We start from the raw sequence: 27,239 nt of genomic DNA, 5'->3' as shown, positions 1-27,239 counted from the left end.
GAGATGGGCCTGGGGGCCAGAGGGGAGAGTTGGGAGGTGGAGAGAGGATGGGGTGTTATGGTGAAAGAAGGTACTTGGGAGAAAATCTGGGGGAGCCTCGGGTCATGGTGAGTGAGGTATGGAAACTGAGGTGATGAGAGTTACCTGGAGTCGGGGCTAGTCAGTGAGGGGCAGCAAGGGAGTTGGGCCTAAGTCGTGAACCCCTTTGCTTATCCCTCTTTCCTCGCAGTGTAAATGAGCAAAGATGGATCAGGAAGGTGGGGGAGATGGGCAGAAGGCCCCGAGCTTCCAGTGGCGGAACTACAAGCTCATCGTGGATCCTGCCTTGGACCCTGCCCTACGCAGGCCTTCTCAAAAGGTGTACAGATACGATGGAATCCACTTTAGTGTCAACGTGAGTGTCCCAGGCCTTCCCCAGATCTAGGGAACTCAAACCCGATCTCCTCTGTTACCTCTGCTCATAACCTAGAACCTGCCTTCTTTAAAGTGGGCAACCAGAACCTAGCTCTTCTGCTCGTGGATCTCCAGAGGGGCTCTAGAGATCAACACTGTGGTTTCACCTTGAGCTGTCTCTCTGTTCCTGATTATTTTCCTAGGACTCAAAGTATATACCAGTGGAGGACCTCCAAGACCCCCGTTGCCACGTCAGGTCCAAAAACAGAGACTTTTCCCTCCCAGTCCCTAAGTTTAAGGTACGTTTCTGCTAGTCTCCTGGTGTGGTGGCCCTTGGAGGGTGTGGAGGCTCCATCCTGGTAGTCTAGTCTTAATGTAGCATAGGGAAAGGGGGTTTTCCTAGTGAAAGAGTCTAAAACAGATCTAATAATCTCTGAGGCTGAGACTGAGTTGTTGTGCACAGGAGGTATGTTTATTTTCTAGAAAGGTATATGTTAGGTGTTTCAAAAAGGGTGTTAACTTTTTGAAGGGTGAAGACAGGTCCATCTGCTACACCTATCACTGTGTACTCCTAGACCGTGCATAGCGAAATAGTACCCTGTGTGCTACCCCAATTTCTCAGTTAAGGGGAGTGACAGTGCCAGCGACTCCATCCCTGGAGTCCTCTGTTCCTCTCTCTTACTCTGTGATTTTTCCTCAGAGGATTCCCATGTCTCTGTCCAGGCGGGATACTCATCAGTCCTTGGAAGACTGGGTCTAGAAAACTGGTGGTTCTTAATCTCCTTTGTGAACTCTATTCTTCCTTTTTAATAAGTCACTTGTGGGGTTCCCGCTTCCCTCTTCCACATTGTATACTTTTCCTGGACAATGTCTTTCCCATCCACAACTTTGACTATTACTGAAGTGTTGATGGCATCCAGATCTCTTGAAACTCCAGACTTATTTGCCTGGTGGAGGGACAGCTCCATCTGGAGGCCCCACAGAAATCTCAAGCTCAGGAGATGTAAAACAATTATCTTCACCCTCTTTGTCCTGCTTTTCTTTCCATTTTCCTTTTGCTGATGAATGGCAACACCACGTACTCAGCTACACAAGCTAGAAACCTGGGTGTCATCCTATGATTTTTCTATCCTTAATCTGTCACCAAGTTGTGCTGACACTTTTTCTAAACACATCTCTCTCTTTTTTTTTACATTAATTTTTCTGTTTCTGTTGCCATTCTTTTAATACAGAGTCTTATGTTCATTTTCCCTGGTTTCCCTGTCTCTATTCTCTTCTCCGTTTATTGCTGTCATTTATCTCTTTGGTTTTACTGTCATCTTATTTTATTTTTGTTGGCAAGTTCACATTTTGTGTGCATTGGCATGTGTGATTACTAGTCTGGCCAGCCTCATCTCCTGCCTCGATAGTGCATACCTGTGCTCTCTCGTACTGTGTGCTTTGCAGTTTCTAGGCAACGCCAAGTCATTTTGTAGTCATGTGCCCTACAGGTCCTGTCATTATGGTGAACTCCTGTTTATCCGAAAAGTCCAGTATGAATGAAACCACCTTTATGAATTTTTTCCTGCCTCCTCTCTGAGCGAAGGTTTCGTTCTCTGGGCTCCCAAACACCCTGTCTGCACCTTTGTTGACACTTGTTGTGTCGTGTTCTGATTGTGCGTGTCTATTTGCCCTGTCTGCTTTTCTGCATAGAACTCTCTCTTTTCTCCATCTTTGTATTCCTAGTGCCCTGTCCTTGGGAATCACTTAGTGAAAGCTGAGCTAGTGAATTATTTTCATATAACTGGTTCCTTCTATGAATGTTTAGTTCTCACTTTGTACATTTCTTTTTCTGGTTCTTGCCATCATTCTGTGCAGAGAATTCAGGGAAGAGAGGGGTCAGGACAGATGTATCCTTTGTTGGGACCCCCTTCCCCATCCCCTTGTCTCTTGATTTCCCCATTGTCTCCCTCTCAGCCTCATGGATCTTGCTAAAGTTTCCCAATGGGGCAAGGCATGGTGATCAGTAGTGAGACTCTAGACTTAACTCCTGTCCCCTCCACAGCTGGATGAGTTCTATATCGGACAGATCCCACTGAAAGAAGTCACATTTGCAAGGCTGAATGACAACGTGCGGGAGACCTTCCTGAAGGACATGTGCCGAAAGTATGGTGAGGTGGAAGAGGTGGAAATCCTTCTCCACCCCCGTACTCGCAAGCACCTGGGCCTGGCCCGCGTGCTCTTCACCAGCACTCGGGGAGCCAAGGAAACAGTCAAAAACCTCCACCTTACCTCCGTCATGGGCAACATCATCCATGCCCAGCTCGACATCAAAGGTGAGGGCTCCCTCGCCTGCTGCCCAGGATTGGGCTCAGATGGAAATGGTACGCGCAAAATCTTCTTGGGGCCTGGCAAGTAGTCAGGTCCATGATTTCTCCTCTGAAACTCTTGGGCCACGTGTTTCTCACGTCAGAATTTTTTAGAGAGATTACGGTACAGATACGGGCTTTTGCGTGCTGTCTCTGGCAGGGCTGGGGCAGTACCCTCTGGTTTAGTGTATGTCTGTATTTTGTGAGAAACGATCTGAAGAGTCACACTGCTGCTGCTGCTGCTAAGTCGCTTCAGTCGTGTCCGACTCTGTGTGACCCCATGGAGTGGGTTGCCATTTCCTTCTCCAATGAATGAAAGTGAAAAGTGAAAGTAAAGTCACTGAGTCGTGTCTGACTCTTAGCGACCCCATGGACTGCATGCAGCCCACCAGGCTCCTCTGTCCATGGGATTTTCCAGGCAAGAGTACTGGAGTGGGGTGCCATTAAAAACGATGGTAAATAGCCTCAGGTCAGGTTTTGGCACCAAGTTCTAAAAAACACTGGCTTTTGAAATTTTAGATGGAGAATCAGGGACATATATAGGTGAGTGATGGGCTTCCTTGGTAGCTTAGATGGTAAAGAATCTGCTTGCAGTGTGGGAGATGGGGTTTTGATCCCTGGATTGGGAAGGTCCCCTGAAGAAGGGAATGGCAGCCCACTCCAGCATTCTGCCTGGGGAATTCCATGGGCAAAGGAGCCTGGTGGACTGTAGTCCATAGGGTCTCAAAGAGTCAGACACACCTGAGGGACGAAGTAGCAGCAGCTGAGGTGAGTGAAGCAGTCTGGACTTCTGTGCTAAGTAGCAGTAGGGAGGGGTGGGGACTGTGGCAACTGTCTAGTGGCATCTGAAGGTGCTAGCTATTAGCTGACACTAGCCAGTTTGTACATGAGGATGAAGACTAGCAGATTTTTTTAAGCCCCAGAGCTAGTTTTTTTGTGTGAAATCTCGTGGGTTTTGTTTTTGTTTAAGATACTTATTTATTTGGCTGTACCCGGGTCTTAGTTTCAGCATGCAAGATCTTTAGTTGTGGCATGCAAACTCTTAGTTGCAACGTGTAGGATCTAATTCCCTGACCAGGGATCAAACCTGGGCCCCCTGCCTTGCGACTGCATAGTCTTAGCCACTGGACCACTGGGGAAGTCCCAAACCAGTGGGTTTCTCCCTCACCCTTCCCAATACTTTAAGTGATTGTATAGGGCAAATAAATCACGATGGTGGGCTGAGTTCAACATTCAGGCTGCCATCGTACTGTAGTCAACAGGTTGAGGAGGATGGTGGGGTCCAGCTTGAGATGACTGGGTTTGAATTCAGGTTTCACCACTCTGCAGGTCAGTTTTCTTTAAGCCTGTACAATAGAGTTATGGATGCTTTTCTCTGCTGGTGATTGTCGAACATAGTAACAGACGTTAGAAGTATTTCTGTAAACTATTAAGGGTCACTTGATATGTTATTTGTAGTAGTTACCGAGTAGAGACTAGGTAGCAGAACTTAAAGCCCCTAGGCTCCAGGAAATCTTAGCAAATTAAGGCCTGAGAAAAAAGTGGGAATACAAAATCTGAAAGGAGTTATTTCCTCCATCTGACTCTGTCGGTTCCCATTCTCTTCCCTCTAGGTCAACAACGAATGAAATACTATGAACTGATCGTCAACGGCTCCTACACCCCTCAGACAGTGCCCACTGGGGGCAAGGCCCTGAGTGAGAAGTTCCAAGGTTCTGGTGCAGCCACGGAGACGGTGAGAAGCTCGTAGTTGGCGATGCCCTCACCCCATGGGTGCGTACTTAGACGCCAGGGGCAGCCTTTGGGCAGTTCCAGACTTCACTGTTAAAGTACAGGAAGAGCCAGAAAAAGGATGCCTCACTGCTTTCCAAAAGCAGGGGATCGGGGTTCTTGGTTTGGTGAAGGTCATGTTGTCAAATGGTGCTTGACCTCTTCTCTTTTCCCCCTGCCGCACTCTCTCCCCCCAGACCGACTCCCGCCGCCGCTCCTCGTCAGACACAGCTGCCTTCCCGGCAGGCTCAGCTGTGGTGGGCACTCCCGGCAATGGCACCCCCTGCTCCCAAGACACAAGCTTCTCCAGCAGCCGACAGGACACCCCGTCTTCCTTCGGCCAGTTCACCCCTCAGTCCTCCCAAGGAACCCCCTACACGTCTCGGGGCAGCACCCCCTACTCTCAGGACTCTGCCTACTCCAGCAGGTGCAGCGGAAAGCCCCTCTGAGACCCCCAGAGGCGGGGAGCTGCCTGGGAAGAAGAAACCCAAAGTCTCAAAGAGGGAGTTGGGAATAATTGGTCTTATCGGTTCCTTGCGGATTCAGCCAACACACCCCTGTCCTCAGGGAATTTACTCTGTGGCTAGGAACCTAACAGCCATTAGATCTCCCTTTGGGGGCAGTGTAGAAGGGCTTTGGGTGCTGATGCCCGGGGCAGTGGGGTTTGGTCATACAAAGCTGCACTCCGCTAACCGCTGCACGTTTCCTCCAGCACCACTTCAACCTCCTTCAAGCCCCGGCGGTCAGAGAACAGCTACCAAGATTCCTTCTCCCGCCGCCATTTCTCCGCCTCTTCGGCCCCCACGACCACCTCTGCCGCCATCTGCGCCACCACTGCAGCCACCGCTGCCGCCGCCGCCTCTTCCTCCTCGTTGTCTTCATCCTCTTCGTCATCCTCTTCTTCTTCCTCCTCCTCTCACTTTCGCGGTTCCGACTCAAACTACCCAACGTATTATGAAAGCTGGAATCGCTACCAACGCCATGCTTCCTACCCGCCCCGCCGGGCAACTCGGGATGAGCCTCCCGGGGCCTCTTTTGCCGAAAATACTGCTGAGCGCTTCACGCCATCCTACACCTCCTACTTGCCCCCCGAGCCCAACCGGCCTGCTGACCAGGACTACCGGCCTCCTGCATCTGAAGCTCCGCCCCCAGAGCCTCCAGAACCTGGTGGAGGAGGGGGCGGCGGGGGGCCCAGCCCTGAGAGAGAAGAAGCTCGAACCTCCCCTCGCCCAGCCTCACCGGCCCGTTCCGGTTCCCCAGCCCCAGAGACCACCAACGAGAGCGTGCCCTTCGCTCAGCACAGCAGCCTGGATTCCCGCATTGAGATGTTGTTGAAGGAGCAGCGTTCCAAGTTTTCCTTCCTGGCCTCTGACACCGAAGAAGAGGAAGAGAACAGTAGCACGGGCCCAGGGGCTCGGGACACAGGGAGCGAGGCCCCTTCTGGGTCTGGTCACGGGCCCTGCACACCCCCTCCAGCCCCGGCGAGTTTTGAGGATGTGGCACCTACAGGGAGTGGGGAAACAGGCGCTACCCGGGAGTCGCCCAAGGCCAACGGACAGAACCAGGTGAGTTTGGGGTCTGCCCACGGAAGTGCCTGGGATCTGGGAGAGTAGGCTTGGGCCTAGAGGAAGAAGGAAGAGAACTGGGCAAGAGAACAGAGATTTGGGGAAAAGTCCATGGAACTGGCGGTAGCCTCCTGTGACCATCCTTTGTGCCCCACAGGCTTCTCCATGCTCTTCTGGAGAGGACATGGAAATCTCCGATGACGACAGGGGTGGCTCACCCCCTCCGGCCCCGACACCCCCCCAGCAACCTCCGCCCCCTCCGCCGCCACCTCCCCCGCCCCCTCCTTACCTGGCTTCCCTTCCCCTTGGTTATCCTCCCCACCAGCCTGCCTACCTCCTCCCCCCGCGACCCGACGGGCCACCTCCTCCCGAGTACCCTCCTCCTCCTCCGCCACCCCCCCACATCTATGACTTTGTGAACTCCTTAGAGCTCATGGATCGACTTGGGGCTCAGTGGGGAGGAATGCCCATGTCCTTCCAGATGCAGACCCAGATGTTAACTCGGCTCCACCAGCTGCGGCAAGGCAAAGGATTGACCGCGACCTCAGCTGGTCCCCCCGGTGGGGCCTTTGGGGAGGCCTTTCTCCCATTCCCGCCCCACCAAGAGGCAGCCTATGGCCTACCATACGCTCTGTATGCTCAAGGGCAAGAAGGTCGAGGGGCATACTCCCGGGAGGCCTACCACCTGCCTTTGCCCATGGCAGCCGAGCCCCTGCCCTCCTCAGTCTCAGGAGAAGAGGCCCGGCTGCCCCCCCGGGAGGAAGCAGAGCTGGCTGAGGGCAAGGCCCTACCATCGGCAGGCACCGTGGGCCGTGTGCTGGCCACCCTGGTCCAGGAGATGAAGAGCATCATGCAGCGAGACCTCAACCGCAAGATGGTGGAGAACGTGGCCTTTGGAGCCTTTGACCAGTGGTGGGAGAGCAAGGAAGAGAAGGCCAAGGTGAGGGCCAGTGCCTGGGACTGGAGAGACCAGGGCTCCATTGGTGGAAATAGACCTCTGGCTTCTTCAGGCTACACAGCTCAGGAAAGAGAGGTGGTCAGGGTGAGTGGAGAGACGAGGCGCTCAGTGGTCCATACAGCTGAGCACAGAGGGGTTGGAGGGTACCCAGAACAGTAGAAAAGGGAGGCGTCTGAAGAGTCGGAAGAGCTTTGTCCTGGTTCCACTGCTGCCTTGCGGCAGACGAAGCCCGCAAATCTCTCTGGGCTTCGCTCTGCAGTGTCTCCCATTTGTAGAGTGGGAGTAATAGCCGCGGCTTTGTGAGGTTGATAGACGGAATGAGCGGACTTTTGAGAAGATGCCTGTACAGGGGCTGGTGGAGGGAGGTGTGGCGTAGATGTGTGTCAAATGGAGAAGTGAGTGGATGCCTTTCTGTATTCCTGGGGCCTGGGAGTAGTTCTCAGGCAGGAGGCAGGAGGGAGCACCTGGGTTCTGGGGCTCAGTCCCCCTACTGCCTGCAGCCATTCCAGAATGCAGCTAAACAGCAAGCCAAGGAGGAGGATAAAGAGAAGACAAAGCTCAAAGAGCCAGGCCTGCTGTCCCTCGTAGACTGGGCCAAGAGTGGCGGTACCACTGGCATCGAAGCCTTCGCCTTTGGATCAGGACTGCGAGGGGCCCTGCGGCTGCCTTCTTTCAAGGTACCCAGAATTGTGATCTTGCCTGATTGGGTGGGGATAGAGTTGAAAGTGGGGTTCCCTTCCTTAGAATAAGGGTGGTTGGGAACCGTGAGTGTTTGGGTTTTCTCTTTTCATTTTGTAGGTAAAGCGAAAAGAGCCTTCGGAAATTTCAGAGGCCAGTGAGGAAAAGAGGCCTCGGCCTTCTACTCCAGCTGAGGAAGATGAAGATGGTGAGTAGGTCAGATGGAGGAGAAAGGGGAAAACAGCCTGCTTAGATTCTGATGGCCTTCCCTGGGGGCTCAGATGGTAAAGAATCTGCCTACAATGTGGGAGACCTGGGTTTGATCCCTGGATCGGGAAGATTCCCTGAAGAAGGGAATGGCTACCCAGTCCAGCATTCTTGCCTGAAGAATTCTATGGACAGAGGAGCCTGGCAGGCTGTAGATTCTAATAGGAAAGCAAGAAGAAGGGGTGAAGGAGTGAAGGTGTCTTGAGGGTAAAAATCCAAGTGAAGATTTGAAACAAAGTTATAATAAAGTAGCTCTTTGAGATATGAAGTTAGACAGGTTATCCACCCAAAGTTACCATCTAATGCTTAAGCACGCTTGCACCCTTCTTACCAGTCTGTCTAAGTCTGAGCTATATAACTTGAAGGCTTCCGTGGCTGGGAATCTTCCTTACTGAATCTGATTTGCTTTCCTGGAAACTTGTTGACTTTAGTACAACTTTCTTGGGCCAGATATTAAAAGAAGTCACCTCCTTCTTTCACCCAGCCCAGAAAAGGATGAAAGATAAAATGGGTCCAGTGTGTTTAAAACGGTGTAAAGTGTGAAGGAACTCTGCAGTTTGTGTGTTTCTCTGCTGAGCCTCAGCTTCTTGTCTATGAAACAAGGTCTGTGTTATGGGACTGTGAGAAAGGCCAGTGGTGGTGTGTGAAGAGCTCCTTTCACCAGATGGGGCTGTTACTGCTGGTGGTAAATTGCGCCACCTACCCCTCTTCTGGACCTAGATGCTGAGCGAGAGAAGGAGGTTGGAGAGCCAGGCCGTCCGGGGACCAAGCCCCCGAAACGAGATGAAGAGCGAAGCAAGACCCAGGGCAAGCACCGCAAGTCCTTTGCTCTGGACAGCGAGGGGGAGGAGGCATCCCAGGAGTCCTCCTCAGAGAAGGTGAGGAGCCTGCGTTCTGAGTTCCTGCCGCCATAGCCAGCTTCTCTCTGTGCTGGAGCCCCGGTGGCCATGCTTCCTAGAGGACCAGTTGTTCTCCTGTTAATTCCCAACTGTCCCTTTCCCTAAGGATGAGGAGGATGAAGAGGAAGATGAAGAAGATGAAGAGCGTGAGGAAGCCATGGATGCTGCCAAGAAGGAGACAGAAGCATCAGACGGTAAGCACCCAGGGTGTGCAGGTGAATTCTGGAGAGGGAGAGATTCAACCACCCGTCCAGCCCTTTCCTTGCCCGTGTAACCTGCCCGCTGGATTGACTGGCCATCTTTGCCTTCCCCCACAACAACTGCCTTTTAGCCTCATTCTTTGAAACCCTTGGCCCACTGCAAACAACACCCAGAATACTCCCTCCTGCTTTCCTCTGAAACAGGCCCTCTCATGAAGACAACCCAGCACAGCCTATTTCTCTTCCCAAGATAAGAGGGCTGCCTTTTCCTGCTGGCCCTCCTGCTGCCACACCGTGCCTTTCCCCCTTTGGGCACTGCTCTTCCCTTAAAGCCGGGCCATCAAGCTCTGTCAGCTTCTTCCCCTGCCTGCAGCTGCTGTCATTGAAGCCAACTCTGTGCCTCAGTTGAACAGGTGTCTGTTCTTCCGCATTGATTGAGGCCTGGGTACATGGTTCAGTCTCTCTCTTCATTCCTTTCTTCAGAAATAGATGCTGAGCCCCTGCTGTGAGCCAGGCACCGTTCTAGGTATTAGGACATAGCAGTGACCAAGGCAGAGGTGGTTCCTGCTTTTCTGAAGCTGGCGATCAGCCAGATGGGAGGCGGGCACTTGACAAACAAGTGGACAAATAGCAGCACTTCGAGTGGAGAGACTTGCTTTGAAGAAAATGAACCAGATTAATGGGGTCGGGAGGAACAGGCTCAGGGAATGGGGAAAACATGGGCTCTTTTATAGCTGATAGTAAAGAAATGCCTCCAAGTGGTGCCATTTCAGAGGCCAGAATTGTAAGAACGATGGTCTGAGAGCCTCCCTCTCAGGAGAGCAGAGGGCAAAGTCATCTGCTAAGAGTGAGGGGTGCAGACCCCTTCACATCCACGTGGTCACCGGTTCCTGTCAGTCTTACCGCCTCAGTGTCTCTTCCAAGGGCACCATCTTCTCTTACCTATGACGTCCCCACTCAGCCCCCGGGTCTGCTGGGCGAACTCCTCCCTGTTCTTCTTGACATCAGCATTTCCTTCACAAGGATGCCTTCCCTGATTTTGACCCACCAGGCAGAATCTGGGCCTTCCCATTGCCTGCACCGTGCCACCCCCCCACCCCAACCCTTCATACTGGAATTTATCACACTGTAGGCAAATTGTGTGCCCCTCCATCTCCTGGTGGGTAGGAGTCCCCAGCACCTAGCACGGAGCCTCATGTATCCCTAGTAGTGACTCAGTGAATGAACCCACAGCTTGACTAAATGAGGGGTCTTCTCACCTCGCCTGACTCCCCCTTCTGGATTTCCAGGCGAGGACGGGGAAAGCGATTCGTCCTCCAAATGTTCTCTGTATGCTGACTCAGATGGCGAGAATGATAGCACGTCGGACTCTGAGAGCAGCAGTTCCTCCAGCTCCTCGTCGTCTTCATCCTCTTCGTCTTCATCTTCGTCCTCCTCCTCCTCATCTGAGTCCTCCTCGGAAGAAGAAGAGGAAGAGGAGCAGCCAGCAACCATACCTTCAGCATCGTCGCCCCCCAGAGATGTCCCCACGCCCCTGTCAGCACCTGCAGAGGAGCCCGAGCCAGAAAGGGTTGAAGACTCCCCAGTCACACCTCTCCCCGAACAGGAGAAGTCTCCTGTGGGACCTGCAGGTAGGTGGTGGGGAGCTGCTGTCAAAGTCTTTGTGTATGTGTGTGTCTGTGTTCATGGGAACGGTGGGGTTGACATTTATTAATTGTATGCACATGTGTGAGTCGTTGGAAAACATGCAGAGTTGGCCAGGAGTCACCGTCTCCTGTCACTCCTCCCTTGGAAACCTTTATGGCCTGACACGCTTAGATCACACTGCCAGAAACAGTTTTCTGAGACGGACCAGGTGTCTGGCTACTAAAAACAGAATGGTCTCTTCTCAAATAAGTTAAGGAGAGAATTCCCAATTTAGTAAATTTCTCCTTCTCATTTTTTCTTAAGCCTCTTCCTTAATGTGTGGTATATACCTGGGTTTAAATGGACAGATTGGATAGATGATAACTATTAACAACGTGAACTGAGAAGTTAGTTCTATCTTTGCTTTTCTTTGTGAATTTGTACATTCAGTTGTCATTTTATACCACACATGTAATGTATCTTGCTGAGTGAACTGTTGCTTCAGGCAGTAGATACTTATTTATTGAATGGAGGTGTGGGATAGGATAGGGTGCACAATAGGCCCTGTTTTCACCCTCGTGAAACTTACCATCTGTAGGAAGAGACAGTGGAGTCTCTCCTTAAAAAAATACTTAAGAAATTCTGTGGCTACAAACTGTAAGAGCCATGAAAGAAAAGTCTAGGTACTTTGAGAACCTGGCACATCTGTGAGGAGGTCTTCCCTGCTGAAGCACCACTGGGCTAGAATCAAGCCAAGGCAGGCAGGAGAGCGTGTGCAAAGGCCCTGAGGCAGAGGAAATGGTGTGCTCGAAGATAAAAAGGAAAGCTAACCTGGGGAGTGAGAGTAAGGGGGAGCTAGGGTGGCCTAAACTGAAGAGATGAGCAAGGGCTGAATCATGGAAAATGAATAAGCCTCGCTAGGAATTTGGGCTTGATGTTGAGGGCAGTGGAATGCCATCAGAAGACTGACGTGATTATATCCATGTTTTGAAAAGATGCAGTGCAGAGAAAACTTGGAGAGGGGCCAGAGTGTATGCAGGGAGATTAAGAGGCTGTTGCAGTAAGGCAAGCAGTGGTGGTAATTCGGTTTGCTCTCATGATGATTAACTCGGTTTTCAAGTTCCACTTTAGAGATGTGTGTGGCCTTCCAGAAATCTCGTTCGAACCTTGTTGGGAATTTGTGGTCTGAGACAGTCAGTGAGCACAGGAAGACCTTTCAGCATTGATGCACTCTGTTCTGGTCCATATCCCGTGAGAGGAGGAATCAAGGCACTGATTAACCCTAAGACACCTTTCAGCCTCTTGAAGTCCTTGGGTGGCAGAAGAGCCGATGGGGTTGCAGGTCAGGGGGTATTTATCGCAGTACTCTTTGGGAGGGTAGGAAGAAAAAGCGGGATGTGATCAGATCTGCATGTCAGGAGGATCATTTCGGCAGAAGTGGGAGGATTTCTAAGAGGTGAAGAAGGAAGTGGGACCGCTCCTGAGAAGGTTTGAAGGGATGCGGGTGAGTGAAGGGCCTGAACCAGAGCAGGGTAGTTACAGTGAGGACAGGGTGCGGGGAGCGGAAGTGGGGAGGAGGGTTTGAGAGAAACTTAGGAGCCAGAATCTCTCGGTTAAAGTACTTACCAGGAAAGGAAACTCAAGGAAAGCCAGAATAGGGAGAAGTCTGATGCATTTAATTGGGGTTAAGTTTCCTGTGCCTCTGGGACCTCCAGGTAAGGAACATTCAATGGGCAGTTGAATCAATAGATCTGAAGCTCTACACCTGAAACTGTCACAACCTTGTTAATCAACTATACTCCAGTATAAAATAAAATGTTAAAAAAGAATAGATCTAAAGCTCTAGAAAACAGTAGGTGGGAAATGCGATAGGTATTTGTAAGTATGGGTGTGAATACAAGCGTATACCTTGGAAGGGTGTATGGAATGAGAGAAAGGGGCCAGAGCCTAACTGTTTTATAAGAGATAGTGGGCAGAGTGGAGCCAGGGGAGGCTGAAAAGGAATGACCAGAGAGGTGGGAAGGAAACCTGAAAGCCCAGGGTATCAAAAGGGGAGCGTGGCCTGTATTTTTGTAAGGCCTCAAAAGGAAAAGCGAGTGTTGGATTTGTCGGTTAGGAGGTCACCAACTTACGAAATTGATAAGCTTACCTTACCTTATCAATTTCAGTAGTGTGGCTCAAGTTAGAGGGTGTTAAGGAGTAAGGGCAAGTGACAGATAACCATTCTTTTGGTAAGGGTAAGCTATGCTTGTGGAAGAAGAGAGTTGAGGGGGATGGTACCTAATGTTAGTGAACGTTTCTTGAGTAGGTCCCATGTGCCAGGCTCTAGGCCTAGTGCATTGCAAATATCACTTTCTCATTTACTCCTCATAGCATCCCTGCTCCTCCCATTTTACAGGTGAGATGGTCAGGGTTTCCCAGCCGGGATTGGAGAGATGGCAAAAAAACTGCAGGGTTGATGGAAGGTTAGTTTTTCAAAGTAGGTGAGACTTGAGTGTGTTCATACACTGAAGGGAAGAGAGAGCAAGTGGAGGGACCAAGAGAGAGAGGAATACTTTGCTGGAGCGGCACACCTGGGGAGGTGGAGGATGGACTCTGTAGGTCAGTTGCAGATCTCTCTGTAAATAGGGAGACAGGACGTTGTGGGGTCTTTGCCTGAAGGCCACCTTTCTTCTCTTTAGTAGTAAGGCAGGACATTTCTTTTTACTGTGTGTGTGTGTGTGTGTGTGTGTGTGTGTGTCTGTGTGTGTGTGTGTAATTTATTTATTTGGCTCTGCTGGGTCTTAATTGCAGCACTGGGGATCTTTAGTTGCGGCATGTGGGATCTAGTTCCCTGACCAGGGATCGAATCCAGACCCCTTGCCTGGGCAGCACAGAGTCTTAGCCACTGGACCACCAGGGAAGTCCAAGGCGGGACATTTCTGAGAGTGAGGGGGCACAAGTGGAGCCTGGAACGTTGGGGTGAAGGAGGAGAGATGGGTTGGGTTGATTCCAGGTTAGGTAGAGGTAGTGGAAGGCTTCAGAAAGTAGCGTGAAAGGAGAGGACAAAGCAAGGGCCCCCGTGTTCTGAAATGACCAAGAGTGAAGTTACTTTAGGGGGAAGGTGATGGGCTGGAGGATGATAGAGGATGGGAAATTGAATAGGTATCATGGGGTGAACTGAAAGGACCTAGAGAACTATGGTCAGAGGGTAGGGGTCCGAGTCACAGTCTGAGGTGGAGGGGGTTGATGAGATCACGTGTGTGACTCGTGGAGGATAACTGAGGATGAGTGACTGTCAGAATCTGGCGAGTAGGTGGGCTGTCAGAGCCCTCTAGGTAGGTAGATGGCAGAGGAGAGAGAGGAGAGGAAGATGAAGGCCTTTAGAGAATGGTAGGAGAATCTGAGCTACCAAGGACACGACTGGATAGAGGCCTGTGTGGTCTGATGGCCAGAGCCTGGAGAGGACTGGTCTGGTGGATCCCAAGGCCAGGGGCCTGGACACCTTTAAATCTCGACTTTCTTGTCTTTCTCTGCTGCACATGGTCGTCCTCTGCTTCTCCATTCCAGCAGAATATGTCTGCCCCACAGACCGACCCCCTCCTATCTTGAATCCTTATCCCGGGGGAAGTTTCTAGTTGGGATGGCTTGGGTCACACAGCCATCAGTTAGTGACAGCCTGGGGGCAGGAAGTGGGGTAGGTCATACAGTATAAACAGTAGCTTCTGGGAGTTGTATCGAGTGGGCAGGTACCCCAAAAGTTGTCTCCCAGAATTATGAAAGGCATGGCCAGCTTTCCTTCAGGACGGGGAGCAGGAGGGAAGTCTTTGGAAGAAGCTGTGTTGGGGGAGGGATTGGGTTTTCTCCAAAACCAGGGTGCCAGGGGGCACAGTAGGCTAGGGTGGGAGGTTGGGGCAGAGGAGAAGGCTGCCCTGGAGCGCAGGAAAGGATTAGACAGGAGAGGACTTGTAGGAGCTAGGGGACTGGAGAGCAGCACCCAGGGCCTCGCTAGCTTCAGAGCGTGGGTTGCTCCTGGCTGACAGCCCGGGGGTGTCTGGAGCCTCGAGAGACAGGAGGCTGGGGGCATGTTGGGTGAGGCAGTGGAGACATGTTGATCACTGCCTGCTCAGGCCAGACCTGGTGCCAGCTGCCCTTGAGCTCTGTGGATGGTAGAGCCAGATGTGCAACCACGGAGTTGCAGGCCAGGAGGTGCAGAGCGGCATGGAGCAGGAGATAAGATCCCAAACTCAGACCCCAGGCTGCCCTGGGGCACAGGCCTTGTGCTGCCACTTGCTAGCTGTGTGTATCTGTAAGATGGGGTTAATAATAGTACTCACATCATTGGGTTGTTGGGAGAATGAAGTGAGTATTTACTATAGTGAAAGGCTTGGATTAGTGCTTGGCACAAAATTCCAGCTATTAATCTGGTGCAGCAAATTTGAAGCTGGCAATTGAGAGCCACCAGCCTTCTGGTTCTGAGAAGAAGACACTAGCAATACCTGAGGAAACTGGGTAAGTCTTCACAACAGTAGTGGCCTTGAGCTGGGTTCAAAAGCTGTGTGCAGGCTTTCTGGATGGGCGAAAGGAGTGAGGTATTCTGAACAAAGGAAACCATGTGAGCAAAGGGCCAGGGGCCTGAAAGACCGTGACTCTTTGAGTGGCTACAGCCTAGGATGAAAGGGCGAGGCCATGGACTGGCCTCACAGGGATGGGTCAGGTCTTCAGGACAGCCCCTGGGAGAGGGCTGTGTCTGAACAGCAGCAGCTCAGGGGGTCCCCACCAAGGGAGGATGTGTTTCCTGTCCCATTAGCCAGGAGAGATGGGATCACCTGCTCGTTCACTCACCCCTCATCCTGAGGACCTTAGTCCACTCTCAGCCTCTTTTCTTTTTTTTAATGTATTTATTTTTTAAGTATACTTGACTTACAATATTATATTAGTCTCAGGTGTACAGCATAGTGATTTGGTATTTTCACAGATTATTAAAAGTTATTACAAGAGAATGGCTGTAATTCCCTGTTGATATAACTTTGTTTTTCTATTTTATATGTATGTAATTGACACATAACATTGTATTACTATTTTATCTTAGACAAAGAAGTTGCAGGGTGGAGAAGGTTAATACCTGTTTATTTTAAAAACCTGCACAAATAATACATGAACTCTTACGTTAAAAAAATCAGAGAATACAGAAAAAAGCAAAAGCCCCACCCCATTTGGCACAACCCTACCACCCCCACCTGCCCCAGTCTTTGTCCCAGTGTCCTCCAGTGGGAACTTCCACCAGTCCTGAAGGTGCCCTTCCTGGCTTTGCAATGGCATACACATTTGTAAATGTACATTTAGAAAAGATTTCTAAAGCCAAAACAGTGTAATTTCATTGACGTGAAGGAAAAGCCCAAATAAAGTACCACCTCAGCTTCTTGAGGGGGGACTTCCTGACCCCTTTCTCATTGGGTAAGACTCCAGTACAATTTTATAAAGCCTTTTAATACAAGATTAAGTTTCTTACATTGTATATATTTTAACCTCACAGAACAAAGAATATTGTTTGTAGTCAAAATAATGGATACTTTAATTCTGGGGAGACCTAGGCAGTTGCATCCTGGTTACAAAATGCAGCTGGCAAAAAAAGTTGTCTGATGTCTGTCTGATTGTTGGATGAGGTTCTGTCACTACCAGTCGTGGTTAAAGAAAAGAGAAAGACTGGAGTCCAAGTGCTGAGTTTCCTCAGAGTGCCACCCCTGCCCTCAGAGCGCCACCCCTGCCCTCAGAGCCTGCGCTGCCCTGTGTTTCACGTGATTGTTTCCTTGGACTAGAAGTTCCAGAAGGGCTTCAAAGGTGTTTTCCTCATACTTGACATGGTTAAAAGTGAAGTCACTAGTCATGTCTTACCAGGTTCCTCCGTCCATGGGATTTTCCAGACAAGAATACTGGAGTGGGTTGTCATTTCCTTCTCCAGGGGATCCTCCTGACCCAGGGATTGAACCCAGGTGTCCCACATTGCAGGCAGATACTTTACCATCTGAGCCACCAGGGAAGCCGTCCCATAGTTCATTTCAGTTCAGTAGCTCAGTCGTGTCCGACTCTTTGTGACCCCATGGACTGCAGCACGCCAGGCCTCCCTGTCCATCACCAACTCCTGGAGTTTACTCAAACTCATGTCCATTGAGTTGGTAATGCCATTCAACTATCTCATCCTCTTTTGTCCCCTTCTCCTCCCACCTTCAATCTTTCCCAGCATCAGGGTCTTTTCCAATGAGTTGGTTTTTCACATCAGGTGGCCAAAGTATTGGAGTTTCAGCTTCAGCATCAGTCCTTCCAATGAATATTCAGGACTGATTTTCTTTAGGATGGACCGGTTGCATCTCCTTGCAGTCCAAGGGACTCTCAAGAGTCTTCTCCACCACCACAGTTCAAAAGCATCAATTCTTCAGCACTCAGCTTTCTTTATAGTCCAACTCTCACATCCATACATGACCAGTGGAAAAACCATAGCTTTGACAAGACGGACTTTTGTTGGCAAAGTAATGTCTCTGCTTTTCAATATGCTATCTAGGTTGGTCATGACTTTTCTTTCAAGGAGCAAGCGTCTTTTAATGCAGTCACCACTGCGGTCACCATCTGCAGTGATTTTGGAGCCCAAAAAAATAAAGTCTGTAACTGTTTCCATTGCTTCCCCACCTATTTGCCATGAAGTGATGGGACTAGATGCCATGATCTTAGTTTTCTGAATGTTTTAAGCCAACTTTTCCACTCTCCTCTTTTACTTTCATCAAGAGGCTCTTCAGTTCTTCACTTTCTGCTATGAAGGTGGTGTCATCTGCATATCTGAGGTGACTGATATTTCTCCCAGCTGTCTTGATTCCAGCTTGTGCTTCCTCCAGCCCAGGATTTCTCATGATGTACTCTGCATATAAGATAAATAAGCAGGGTGACAATATACAGCCTTGACGTACTCCTTTACCGATTTGGAACCAGTCTGTTGTTCCATGTCCAGTTCAAACTGTTGCTTCGTGACCTGCATACAGATTTCTCAGGAGGCAGGTCAGGTGGTCTGGTATTCCCATCTCTAAGAGTTTTCCACAGTTTGTTGTGATCCACACGGTCAGAGGCTTTCCCATAGTTAGTGCTCAGGAAGTGTTTGCAGAAGGTATGAATGGGCAGATGCAAAATGCCACCCCATCAGGGGAACCCCTCCTAAGGAGGACACGGCACGGGGGAGAGGCCAGTGTGTCAGGTGGAAGGTGAGGAGCAAGGGCGGCTGGGGTGTGGACTCCCAGGGGAGGCTGGCTGGTTGCCTGCCTCCAGCGAATTTCCATCATCATATCCATCTGATCGCCGAGAAGCTGACCCTCGCCCTTCTTTGTGCTTCTCTCTCCAGGTTCCACCGAGGAGCCGCCTCCCAGTGCGCCCCAGCCTCCCCCAGAGCCACCAGCTGGACCCCCGGCCCCCACCCCCCGCCCCGACGAGCGCCCTTCCTCTCCCATCCCTCTCCTGCCCCCACCCAAGAAACGCCGGAAAACCGTCTCCTTCTCTGCTGTGGAGGAGGCACCGGCCCCAGAGCCTCCCCCCGCCGCCCTGCCACAGGTCAAGTCTGCCACCCCTGCCTCCCGCAAAGCCCCCCGGGCTGTGGAGCGGACCATTCGCAACTTGCCCCTCGACCACGCCTCTCTGGTCAAGAGTTGGCCTGAGGAGGTGTCCCGAGGAGGCCGGAACCGGGCCGGAGGCCGGGGCCGCTCCGCTGAGGAAGAGGAGGCCGAACCCGCCACAGAAGTGGACCTGGCTGTGCTGGCTGACCTGGCCCTGACCCCAGCACGGCGTGGCCTGCCCGCCCTGCCTGCCACCGACGACTCGGAGGCCGCGGAGCCGCTCGACGAGGCGGAGCGCCCGGGCCCCCTGCTCAGCCACATCCTCCTGGAGCACAACTACGCCCTGGCCGTCAGGCCGCCGCCGCCGCCCCCGCAGCCACCGTCCACGCCTGCCCCTCGTCCCTTGGAACCCGTTCCGGCCCCCGCGGCCCTCTTCAGCTCCCCGGCAGACGAGGTCCTCGAGGCCCCGGAGGTGGTGGTGGCCGAGGTGGAGGAGCCAAAGCAGCCGCCGCAGCAGCAGGAGGATGGGGAGGAGGAGGAAGAGGAAGAGGAGTCGGAGTCATCGGAGAGCAGCAGCAGTAGCAGCAGCGATGGCGAGGGCGCCACCCGGCGGCGCAGCCTCCGCTCCCACACGCGGCGCCGGCGGCCGCCCCCGCCCCCGCCCCCGCCGCCGCCCCCCACCTTCGATCCCCGCAGCGAGTTTGAGCAGATGACCATCCTCTATGACATTTGGAACTCGGGCCTGGACTTGGAGGACATGAGCTACCTGCGGCTGACGTATGAGCGGCTTCTGCAGCAGACTAGTGGGGCCGACTGGCTGAACGACACCCACTGGGTCCAGCACACCAATATCCTGAGCCCCAGAGGTCTGGCCTCAGGACAGGGAGACAGGCCTAGGGGTGGAGGTGGGGGCCCTCCCTGGGGTCGCTGGCCAGGCACTGCCCTCCTGCGATCATTCCTGGGTCTGTTTACCTCAGTCCCTGTCCTGTTCTCTGCCACGTTCAGCTTGGGTATTTCTTCTCTGGCTGCCAAGCCACCATTTCTCTCTGCTTCATGCCTGTTTTCTGCCTTTTGATGTTTTGGTGGCAGAAAAGGTGGAGTCTAAGACATTTCTGTCTGTCCTTCTGTCTTAACAGTGAATAAGCTCAGGACCTCCAGCTAAGGCCAGTCAGTCACCCTTTCCATGGGCTGGGACTGGGGCTGGGACTGGGCTGGGGGTGGGGGGCGGGGACAGAGGGGAGCAGAGCCCCAGGGATCTGACTGGGGAGCACCCCGTTCTCTTCCTTGACACCCTGCACTCACCAACCTGAGCACTCCGAAACGCAAGCGGCGGCCCCAAGATGGGCCCCGGGAACACCAGACAGGCTCAGCCCGCAGCGAAGGCTACTACCCCATCAGCAAGAAGGAGAAGGACCGGTACCTGGATGTGTGCCCTGTCTCAGCCCGGCAGCTGGAAGGAGTGGATACTCAGGTGAGTCTCTGCCCGGGTACCTGCCCAGTGGCAGCATTTTCTTTCCGTGAGTTTTCATGTCACTTACCTCCTCCCTGGCCTGCTCCTTGCAGGGGACTAACCGTGTGCTTTCGGAGCGCCGGTCGGAGCAGCGGCGGCTGCTGAGCGCCATCGGCACTTCTGCTATCATGGACAGCGATCTGCTGAAGTTAAACCAGCTCAAGGTGAGGGAGGAGTGGGAGTTGAGGCGGGCAGGGGCACTGTGGGAAGGTGGCATCACGGAGACTCCTAGGCGTGGTCTGGGCACAAGTGGCCAGAACACTTCTGCCCCGGAGGTCTGAGGAGTGGCCAGCGGCTGGGTTGAAGGGGATTCCCAGTGGCACAATCTGCCTTCTGCCCTCTAGTTCCGGAAGAAGAAGCTCCGATTCGGCCGGAGCCGGATCCACGAGTGGGGACTGTTTGCCATGGAACCCATCGCCGCTGATGAGATGGTCATTGAATACGTGGGTCAGAACATTCGCCAGGTGAGGCTTCAGCCCGACCTGACACGAGAACCACCCAGCCTTTGGGTGAAAGCCCATGCTCTCACCTGGCTCCCAGACTTAGCCAGTGACACCTGCCTGTTTTGTTCCCCTTCCTTCCTTCAACAACTATTCACGGGTACTAGTAAACTAGCTTCCCTGGTGGCTCAGCAGTAAAGAATCCGCCTGCAGTGCAGGAGACGTAGGTTCCATCCCTGAACTGGGAAGATCCCCTGGAGAAGGAAATGGCACCCCACTCCAGTATTCTTGCCTGGGAAATCTCATGGACAGAGGAGCCTGGCAGGCCGGGGTCACAAGAGTCAGACATGACTGAGCAATTAAACAATAGCAGCTAGTAAACTAGATGTTAGTGATCCAGTAACAAATAAGATGAATATTATGTCTCCCTTAAAGACCTCACAGTTTAGTGAGCAAGACAGGTACTGAACAGGTAACTCCAGTGAAGAATGATGTTCGGTTGGTATGAAAGGAGGTGTTCAGGGGGGCAAGGGCAGCAGGAGTGACGTTTACACCAGAAGCTGAATGATGCTGAGGCATCCCAGGCCCCAGTTAGAGGGCAGGACGCTCCCCCATGTAGGAGGCATAGGCAAAGGCCTGGAGGCAGGATGGTCTTAGGAGCACAAGGAGGTCACTGGGAAAACTCGGGCCAGTGGCAGCAAAGTGAGGCCAAGTGGCCAGTGGAGGCCAGATGCCACAGAGCTTGGGAGCCATGTTAATGAGATTGGACCTATGGTGAGAAAAGTTGCCGTGAAGCAGTAAGCAGGAGAGGATTTGGAGGTTAATAACCTCCATCTGACTGCCATGTGGAGAACTGGGTGGGGCTGTTGCAGAGATCCAGGCCGAAGGTAGGGGTGGCCTGAACGGGCAGTGGGTTTCAAGTAGCTGGCAGAACCAGTCAACCAGTTGGTTCTGAAGATGGAGGGCAAGGGCTGAGGCAAGACGGTTTCTCCGGGCACTGCCTTTAGCAGCTGGGAGTAGGAAAGTCTGCCAGCAAAGAGGCGGAGCGGGTGTGTGGTCAGAGGCCTCTGGTCAGGACAGTGCCCGGGGGATATCTCATGGGTGACGCCCAGCAGTTCCACTGAGGTGGATTTTGGCTGGAGAGAGGAGTTTGGGAGGAGTCCCCCCACTTAACTGGCTCTTGAAGGCCTGGAAGAGAGTGAGTTTGCCCAAGGGGAGAGTGCAGAGGGTTTATCCGGCTGTTTACTGGGAAACGAGTTACTCCTCCTCACATGAAAATGTGGGCCCTGATGGCAGACAGCGGGAGCCGTAGGTCCCGATGTGGAAAGAGGGTCCTGGGAAAAGAGTAGGGTTCAGTCCGTGAAATAACCACTGACATCTCAGGAACCGTCCCAGCCCCTGAGAGTCTGGGGACTCCCCCATGGGTCAGGCAGACTCCCCTGGGAGGAGCCAGTGGCTGCTTCTCCTGCCCTGTGGCCAGTGCAGACTTCCTTGGGTTCCTTCCTCTGGGTGCCTCTGTCATAACAGCAGCCAAGGGTATTGGGAGGTGTTCATCAGAGGAAGTCCTGGAAGCAAAGTCAGAAGTCAGCGCTTTGAGGTAGCAGGTGCTGGAGGGAGATCTGTGGATTCAGGACAGGCTGGCATGGCTCCTGGGCTGGCAGCTGGGGGACTGTCCAGACCCCTGATCGCAGGGGCCAGTGGAGTCCAGCCTGGCCTGGCAGGAAGCTGAGGGGCAGCCCCCTGACCATCACCCTCTGTCTCGTTAGATGGTGGCTGACATGCGGGAGAAGCGCTATGTGCAAGAGGGCATTGGCAGCAGCTACCTGTTCCGGGTAGACCATGACACCATCATCGACGCCACCAAGTGCGGCAACCTGGCGAGGTTCATCAACCACTGCTGCACGGTGCGAGGACGGGGCCGGGCAGGGGCGGCGGGAGGGGGTGGGGCGGGAGCTGGGGCGGGGGGACGGCTGCCACTGATGCGCCCCTCGGCCTGCAGCCCAACTGCTATGCCAAGGTGATCACCATCGAGTCCCAGAAGAAGATCGTGATCTACTCGAAGCAGCCGATTGGTGTGGATGAGGAGATCACCTACGACTACAAGTTCCCGCTGGAGGACAACAAGATCCCGTGTCTGTGCGGCACGGAGAGCTGCCGCGGCTCCCTCAACTGAGGTGGGGCAGGACTGGTGCCCTCCCCCCTATTTATTCCCCCTCGCCGCCCTGAGCTCCCAGCGCTCCCAGCCTTAGTGGGCTCAGTGGGGCCCACCTGCCCCCTCTTGGAATGCGGGCTTGGGGGCCCTGAGCCCAGCGAGGGGGCCTGAGTCCCGTGAGGCACCTTCTGCGGGCCCTCTCTTGCCCCTGCCCTCCCTCCCACCCCCCCAATTTTTTTTCTTTGCGGAGAAGAAGCTGTAAATGTTTTGTAGCTGCCAGCAGCTGTTTCCTGTGGAAACCTGGGGTGCCGGCCTGTACAGATCCTGTTCTTGGGGGGCCTCCCAGCCCCCATGCTTTGTGTTAATGGGGACTCCCCCTCTGTGCCCTGCGTGCACCCCTCCCCAGTTTAGGGGTCTCTGGGGGCAGTGGCCATGTTCCCCCCCTGGAGGGGGCCCTGCGCCCCCAGTCCTGGGGACTCTGTGCCTGGAACCCTGCCTCATCTGTTCCTGCCAGACCCGTGGGTCACCCTCCCATCTGGTGTCTGGAAGCTCTGGCTTTGCCAGGCCAGGATGGTGGGGGGCAGGCCCTTCCTGTTGGGCTGGACTGTACATATGTTAATAGCGCAAACCCAACGCCACATTTTTATAATTGTGATTAAACTTTATTGTACAAAAGTGCTTGGTCAGTATCTTTGGGAAAGAGTAGGGTGGGATGGGGATTGAGGACAGAGGGTGGGACAAGCGAAGATGGTGGGGGAACAGGTGGCCTGCAGTTTGGGGTGGGTAGAGGGGCTTTGGGGCCAGAGGCCAGACCTACAGACTCAGCCCCCATCACTTCGGGCCACCTGATAGGCTGGACCAACCATCCAGAAATCCCCGCCAAGGCCAGCCAGAGCCGGGCCAAGGTCAGGCCTCCCTTCCCTTCCCAGAACCACAGCTGCTGCTGGGCTCCGGGTCTCCTGGGAGGGCCACCAAGAGGGAAACACTGATGTCATGCGCCAGGAGTGAGGTCACCCTGCCTCCCCTGTTCTGCAGCCGCCAAAAGCCCTACTCAGCACCCACCCAGCAGGTTCTGTTCCCCCATCCCCATTCCACAAGCTCTCTGCTGGAACCAGAAGCCCGTGCAGCCGAGTGGCCACCAGAGGGTGCCCTGTGGCAAGGCTGGGGGGCGGAGAGGTGGAGGCTGGGCTGGTCTCTGTTCCTGGAATGGGCCAGGAGGGAGGAGGAGCAAGCGGAAGGGACCGTGTGGCGCTGGCCCAGGAGACACAGAAGACCGCCTCGGTACCTAGTTGGGCGCCCTAGGACTCTGGCTGCAGGTAGGTCCCTTCCCCCAGCTCCGCCCTTCCCGCCTTCCTCTACCCCCTGCCCCAGCTCCCTGCCAACCACCCTTCATTTTGGCCCCCGAACTTCTCCCTCTCCCTCAAACCCTGACCCCTTCTTTCGTGCCAAGCCCATCCCCTTATCTCAGAAACTGCAGCTGGCAGGGTCAGAGGGCAGGTAGCCTGGCCACTTGCACCCACAGCCACAGCCTCCAGAAAACGCTCCAGCCTCTGGCTCGCTGCTCCGGGCAACTGAGTCAGAGGCCCCTTCTAGAAGGAAAGGGGCAGCCCTTGCTGGGACAATTGGCAGCAGGCCACCCAAGTGAGGCCGGGTGTCTTTCCCCAGCCAGGTATGGCCGACTCTGCCCAAACCCAGGAGCTGGTGTACCTGGTCACAGGTGGCTGTGGCTTCCTGGGGGAACATGTGGTCCGAATGCTGCTGCAGCGGGAACCCCGGCTCCGTGAGCTGCGCATCTTTGACCTACACCTGGGTCCTTGGCTGGAGGAGCTGAAGACAGGTGACGGGGGAGGGGTGGAGGAGGGGCAGCAGAGGGTAGGGAGGGTGTGGACTCCCTTCTGAGTGGCGGAAAAGATGATGCCTGTTATGTCTCTCCGGCGGGAGCGGATAGGATGAATGAGTCATTAGGAAAATGTGGCTCCTGAGGGTGTGGGCCAAGCCCAGCAGCTGGCTGATGGTCTCAGCTCTGACATTGCCTCTGCCTGCCCCTACCCGCTCCCAGGGCCCGTGCAGGTGACTGCCATCCAGGGGGATGTGACCCAGGCCCACGAGGTGGCAGCGGCCGTGGCCGGAGCCCACGTGGTCATCCACACGGCTGGGCTGGTGGATGTGTTTGGGAAAACCAGTCCTGAGACCATCCACGAGGTCAACGTCCAGGGTGAGCTGCTCCCTACCTGTTCTGACCATGTCCTTAGTACTCCCTGGCCCATGGCCTGATCTTGGCTGTTTGTTCCCTGCTCCCTTTTTGACCCTGACCTCTGTGATCAGCCTGTGACGATCTGTCCCTTCTGCCCCTGTGGTGGCAGGCCAGTCCTCTGACCTCTGTGGTTTTCCCCAGGCCTGGGGAAGGCGGGCATGTGTCCTCGTCCAGTGTTGGGATGGGGAGGGGAAGAGGCGGATGGGGAGGAAGCTTCAGTTTGGACACACAGCCCCCTACCTCCCTCAGGCACACAGAATGTGATCGAGGCTTGTGTGCAGACTGGAACACGCTTCCTGATCTACACAAGCAGCATGGAAGTTGTGGGGCCCAACATCAAAGGCCAGCCCTTCTACAGGTGAGCTGAGGTCCCCCTAGTCCTTCCAGGGCCCCACCTCCCCTCAGCATTAAGAATCTTCCCTCTCCCCCTACTAGGGGCAATGAGAACACCCCCTACGAAGCCGTACACCGACATCCCTATCCTTGCAGCAAGGCCCTAGCTGAGCGGCTCATCCTGGAAGCCAATGGAAGGGAGGTGAGACTCGAAAAGATGAGACATGGGAGATGGGGCTGCCTGGCAGAGGCAGAACCAGAGCCTGTGGGCTTTTTTCTTTCCTTCTGGCCACACTGCATGGCATGTGGGATCTTATTTCCTTAACCAGGGAATTGAACCCTCACCCCCTGCAGTGGAAGGGTGGAGTCTTAACCACTAGACCTCCAGGGAAACCCCTGGGTTTTTTTGTTTGGTTTTGTTTTTGTTTTTGTTTTTCTCACCATAGGCTCCTTTGCATCCTGCCCTGGTTTCCTTCCCTCTCAAACTCAAAGGGACCAGGGCGGAAAACAGCACCAGATCCTTGGTCTGAGCAGGGCGTGCCTTTTTTGCCCCCAGGTCCTAGGGGGGTTGCCCCTAGTGACATGCGCCCTGCGTCCCACTGGCATCTACGGCGAAGGGCACCAGATCATGAGGGACTTCTACCATCAGGGCCTGCGCCTGGGGGGCCGGCTCTTCCGAGCCATTCCAGCCTCTGTGGAGCATGGCCGAGTCTACGTGGGTGAGGCCCGGGCTGGGTGGTGGGGGAGGCTAAAAAAAAACAGGGCAGGACTTGCGTGGTTCTCAGAAGTGGGGGGTGTTATATACTCTAGCTAAGAAAGGACGGTTTATACATGGGCCAGAGCAGACTCTGATATGTGGGCATCGTCTTCAGGGGCCATAGAGGAAACAGTATCCTTGTGAGTGGGGAAGGCTGACATAAACACCAAGTCATAGGCTGAAAGTGTTGCAGTTTTGGGGGTAGCATCTCCTCAGGAGAGAAGAAGGGGGAGCATCTCCCCAGGACCAAGAGATGAAGGAACTGTATCCATACAGGCTGGCCTGGGGAAGCACCTGGCTAGGCAGCCTTCAGCAGGGCTATAGTGATGTGGGTGGTATCTATACGGACCCGAGAGGGTGGCTTGTTCATGCAGTGGCCCAGGAGACAGCAGCATCTATGTGGCTATCAGGGCACTCAAGGACATATCCCCCTCATTCTCTCCTCGGCACCCCCACCCCCACCCCCACAGGTAACGTGGCCTGGATGCATGTGCTGGTGGCCCGGGAGCTTGAACACCGAGCTGCCCTCATGGGCGGCCAGGTGTACTTCTGCTATGACAACTCACCCTACAAGAGCTATGAGGACTTCAACATGGAGTTCCTGGGTCCCTGCGGACTGCGGCTTGTGGGCACCCGCCCACTGATGCCCTACTGGCTGCTGGTGCTCCTGGCCGCCCTCAACACCCTGCTGCAGTGGCTGCTGCGACCGCTGATGCTCTATGCGCCCCTGCTCAACCCCTACACACTGGCCGTGGCCAACACCACTTTCACCGTCAGCACCGACAAGGCTCGGCGCCATTTCGGCTACGAGCCCCTCTTCTCCTGGGAGGAGAGCCGGACCCGCACCATCCGCTGGGTGCAGACCGTGGAGGGCTCAGCCTAGCGACGGTGCAGCTGGGCCCGGAGCCTGGTGTGGCACCGCATCGTTGGGTCCCAGAGCCCTCAGACCCTGGTGGGGAGGGCAGGCTGAGCCAGAGGAGGGGGCTGATGTGACTGGCGGTCCCAGAGCCCTCCACCTTGGAATCCAGGAGCCTTGAGCTTGTGTCTTAATGTCCCTAAGTTCTAGGGCAGGGTTTGGGGGCAGGCGTGTCTGTGTCTTCACTCTCAACTCAGGCCTCATGGCTGCTTAGTAAGGATCTCACCGCCCTGACGTTCTCAACGACGCCATCCCATTTCTGGCTTTCCGAGCAGAAAGTGGGCGGAAGGCCCGCAGGCCCTCGTTGCTGGCCCTTGGGTGTCCTTCGTGGTCCTCAGGCCTGGTTTCAGAGTGAAGACGCTCTCTTAACTCTTCCCACCACCTTGGTCCCTGCTTGGGGGTCACAGTCCCATGATTTTAAACATTTATTACCTTTAGACATTTATCTTTCAATACTTGTCAATAAAGGCTGAGAAAGTCTGTGTATTTTTCCCTTCTTGCCCCCTACTCTGCCTGAGGTTGCCCCAGTAATGCATACCTGTCCAAGCCCTGGATTAAAACTCTGAGCCTGTGCCCATCCGCCCGGCCAGCACGCCCCCCCA

At 54.0% G+C, this 27,239-nt stretch overlaps 2 protein-coding genes across 3 annotated transcripts; both read left to right on the top strand.

The window, feature by feature from the left end:
- The first annotated feature begins 244 nt into the window (after positions 1 to 244).
- SETD1A (SET domain containing 1A, histone lysine methyltransferase) lies at positions 245 to 22,771 on the top strand. Its single transcript, XM_068968360.1, has 18 exons — positions 245 to 394; positions 597 to 692; positions 2,438 to 2,708; positions 4,355 to 4,476; positions 4,709 to 4,938; positions 5,224 to 6,076; positions 6,234 to 7,016; positions 7,535 to 7,711; positions 7,833 to 7,920; positions 8,700 to 8,857; positions 8,985 to 9,072; positions 10,368 to 10,709; positions 18,068 to 19,123; positions 19,574 to 19,746; positions 19,839 to 19,949; positions 20,130 to 20,249; positions 21,992 to 22,129; positions 22,225 to 22,771. The coding sequence occupies exons 1-18, from the start codon at positions 245 to 247 to the stop codon at positions 22,396 to 22,398; spliced, it is 5,130 nt and encodes a 1,709-aa protein (XP_068824461.1). The 3' UTR covers positions 22,399 to 22,771.
- An 852-nt stretch (positions 22,772 to 23,623) lies between these two features.
- Positions 23,624 to 27,102, top strand: HSD3B7 (hydroxy-delta-5-steroid dehydrogenase, 3 beta- and steroid delta-isomerase 7). Of its 2 annotated transcripts, none has more exons than XM_068967750.1 (7): positions 23,624 to 23,693; positions 24,043 to 24,214; positions 24,437 to 24,592; positions 24,881 to 24,989; positions 25,121 to 25,166; positions 25,521 to 25,683; positions 26,192 to 27,102. In XM_068967750.1, the coding sequence occupies exons 2-7, from the start codon at positions 24,049 to 24,051 to the stop codon at positions 26,602 to 26,604; spliced, it is 1,053 nt and encodes a 350-aa protein (XP_068823851.1). In that variant the 5' UTR covers positions 23,624 to 23,693; positions 24,043 to 24,048; the 3' UTR covers positions 26,605 to 27,102. The 2 variants fall into 2 exon arrangements, with proteins under 2 accessions (XP_068823851.1, XP_068823850.1); XM_068967749.1 differs by having other exon boundaries at positions 25,067 to 25,166.
- Positions 27,103 to 27,239: the final 137 nt, after the last annotated feature.

Source organism: Capricornis sumatraensis, chromosome 3 (genome assembly GCF_032405125.1).
Source record: "Capricornis sumatraensis isolate serow.1 chromosome 3, serow.2, whole genome shotgun sequence".
Classification (NCBI taxonomy): Eukaryota; Metazoa; Chordata; class Mammalia; order Artiodactyla; family Bovidae; genus Capricornis; species Capricornis sumatraensis.
This window is presented reverse-complemented; position numbering and strand designations above follow the sequence as displayed.